This window comes from Eptesicus fuscus, chromosome 2, assembly GCF_027574615.1.
Source record: "Eptesicus fuscus isolate TK198812 chromosome 2, DD_ASM_mEF_20220401, whole genome shotgun sequence".
Taxonomy (NCBI): domain Eukaryota; kingdom Metazoa; phylum Chordata; class Mammalia; order Chiroptera; family Vespertilionidae; genus Eptesicus; species Eptesicus fuscus.
Genome location: NC_072474.1, coordinates 87,090,469 through 87,093,568, shown reverse-complemented (window position 1 = coordinate 87,093,568; position 3,100 = coordinate 87,090,469). Strand labels below are relative to the sequence as shown.

At 42.5% G+C, this 3,100-nt stretch overlaps 1 protein-coding gene across 1 annotated transcript; it reads left to right on the top strand.

The window, feature by feature from the left end:
* The first annotated feature begins 381 nt into the window (after window positions 1-381).
* Window positions 382-567, top strand: LOC103284953 (40S ribosomal protein S29-like). Its single transcript, XM_054729201.1, has one exon. The coding sequence runs from the start codon at window positions 382-384 to the stop codon at window positions 565-567; it is 186 nt and encodes a 61-aa protein (XP_054585176.1).
* Window positions 568-3,100: the final 2,533 nt, after the last annotated feature.

Genomic DNA, 3,100 nt, shown 5'->3' with positions numbered 1-3,100 from the left:
CCTTGACAATTACTGTCAAGGCTCTACTGGTATAGAATTAGGCCCTAGCCAGGTAGCTCAGTTGGTTAGAGCATTGTCCTGATACGCTAAGGTTGCATTTTCCACCTCTTGGTCAGGACACATACAAGCATCAACCAATGAATGCATAAGTGAGTGGAAAAACAAAAATCGATATTCCTCTCTCTTTCTTTCCCCCTCTCTTTAAAATCAATTAATAAATATTTTTTAAAAGACTCTATGGAATTAAAAAACAAAACTAACCTTCATCGATTCCTTATTTTCCATGCAGTCTTCACTCTATGTCTTTCTTTCACCAAACAGCTAAGCTCTTGTAAAGAATAGTCTATACTTGCCTTTTGCCTTGTTGCTACAGACAGCAAGATGGGTCACCAGCAACTCTACTGGAGCTATCCGAGGAAATTCGGCCAGGGTTCTCGTTCTTGCTGCGTCTGCTCAAAACGCCAGGGTCTGATCCGGAAATATGGCTTCAACATGTGCCACCAGTGTTTCCGTCAGTATGCCAAGGTCATAGGCTTCATTACGTTGGACTTAAGTGAACTTCCATGAGTGGGTCATTCAAGACATCTACCTTATGACAGAATGCTATCTCTTTGTACATAAAATTTAAAATAGTCTATACTTTTCACCACATTATTCCCAATCATTCTTTTCTCATCCCATTATAATCTAAATTTTAATGAAACTACTTTTGCCAAAATTAAAAATAACCTTATTGCTATATTTAACAGATAGTTCTCAGTCCTTGTCAACATTGGCAATTCCTTATATGAATTAATGAGTACCCTAAATAATTCCTTTATAATTAACTTTTTTAAAGTTAGGTCTAACAAGTGGGCATTTCTTATGATTACATTCAATTAGATCTTAATTCAGTGGAGGTATTTTGAAGTGAGTTGATTTAATTTAACCCAGGTAGAATGATTTCTGGTGATCTCACAGTTCAAGATTAAAGCACCAAGGGTCTGAATTGGCTCATAAATCCAGTAGCCTCTATCAAATGTGAACCAACTTCCAGTTTGGACCTTACTAATTCATGTTTAAATTCTTTGATGTTGCATTGCCTAATTACTAATAGACTCAATACCTCTAAATGCCAGCACAGAAAATGAGTTTACCTTAAATGTTTACGATCTTATTTGTTCCTGCAGAAAGATCACTATACCCTTTCATCAATAGAAATCCAATTTATTAATTAACTTGGTTGCTAAGAAATATCTGGGCAACAGAAAATATACTCATCATGTTAGGCCTGGCTCAGTAAATATAAAGAATAATTGAATTCTGGAATCTTATAATCTAGTCCGAGAGCAAAGAAAAGAACAAATTTTGCTTTGGCATAAAGCTCACCCAGTATGTCTTCTAATTTTCTTCTTTTTATTTCTTCTCTTACAAAAATTTACTCAACAAATTAAAGAAGTGTTTATTGATTTCATATTTTGTGCCAATCATTTTGATGTCAGACAGGCTCCTACTCTCATGGCTTTTATTTTAGTTTGGGGTGGAGGGTTGGAGAGAGAGAGAGAAAGAGAGAGAATAAAACAAATAATTGTTTTAGATTAAGGTAAGTGCTATGAAAATAAACAAGGTAACATGAAGACTGACTGGGTACTATTTTAATTGGGTGATCAGGGAAGGCCTATTTAATAAAGTGCCTCAGGTGACATCAGCTGCAACCGGAGACAAGAAGCCATGTGAACATACAGAGGAAGAGTTCTCAAGGAAGGAAGAGCCATTGCAAAGGCCCTGAGCACAGAACCAGCTTAGCAACAAAATGAATATTAATTACTAATATTGATTATCTTGGGTATATACTTGGAGTGTGAAGATTTATAAGCCAAGGTCTCTGTCCTAAAGGAGTTCTATAACGCAGATAGGCATAAGCAGAAAGAACACGATACAGAACATAGTAGACATTGTAGTGACCAAAGTATGTACAAAGAGGTGCTAAGGAGGGGTGATTAATTCTCTGGGGGGTGTTTTTGAGAAGGTTTCACAAAGGAGGTAATACAAAAACAGGATTTTGAAATATGAATAGCGTTGGCAAGGCCGGGAAGTGGGCTGGTGGAAGGGAGACAGGACAGCGTACAGGAGCAAGTGTGTGTCTTAACGATGGACGCTACAATAGAGGCCCAGCCATGAAGGGCCTTATACTCTGTGCATGAGATGGGAACAACCAAAAGGCTCTAAGGAAGGAACCACAGGGCTGGGTTTGTGCCTTAGATGGATCACCACAGGCTCTCTCGCTTAAAATACATCTGTGGGGAAACAAATTTGGGGCAATTCTAGGGGCAATGACAGAGACGAAATGAGGATGGTGGCAGAGGCGCTGGAAAAGAGATAAGAAATCGGGAGAGGCTGTTAGGGAGTTGATGCCACAAACGGGTAGGGCTGAGTCGCCAATAACTAAGTATCTGGCTCACAGAAGGCACTCCATTATTGGTAGAATGAATAAAGGAATGCATGGTGGCTGGATGTGGCAGCACGATGTCTTATGAACAGAAGTCATAAGGCCCACATTCAAATACAAACGCTTCCATTAGTAGAGAACATTTGAGTGCTCAAGCTTCTTTTTTGGTGTGTTGCTTTAATCCTAAAACCCCATGAGGTAGGTGTTGGTGCCATTTTTCAGAGGAGAAACACCTGAGGCTCGGACAGCTGACGCTCGAGGTTCTAGATTAGAACTAGTCAGGAACTGGACCCCAGTCTGACAGCCAGCCAAGTGCGCATGCGCGACACTTCACCCTCCTTAGCCTAGAGGCTCCAAGAATGAAATGAATCAGGTCAAGTCTAAACACATAGACAGCTACGGAAGGTCGGTAACTCTCGACAAGGGGACTCAAGGGGGTTCCAGAACTTTCCTGCCGGCCGGTCACTAGAAGGTCAGAGCGGTGCGTCACAACAGCCTGAAGCCAAGCCATGACCCGCGACCCAGGAAAGGGGGTGGGGGTGGGGGTGGGGGCGGAGCGGGGCTCCCGTCCGGGAGGAGGCGGGCGCAGCCGCAGGGCAGCTCGTGAGCGCCGCGGCCTGGGGAGCCAGGAGGCGGGCGGGACGGAGGGGGGGCGCTGACGGGCGCAGGCGC

Excerpts from the sequence above, each read along its gene's own strand:
- LOC103284953 (XM_054729201.1), top strand. The coding sequence starts at position 382 with ATGGGTCACCAGCAACTCTACTGGAGCTATCCGAGGAAATTCGGCCAG.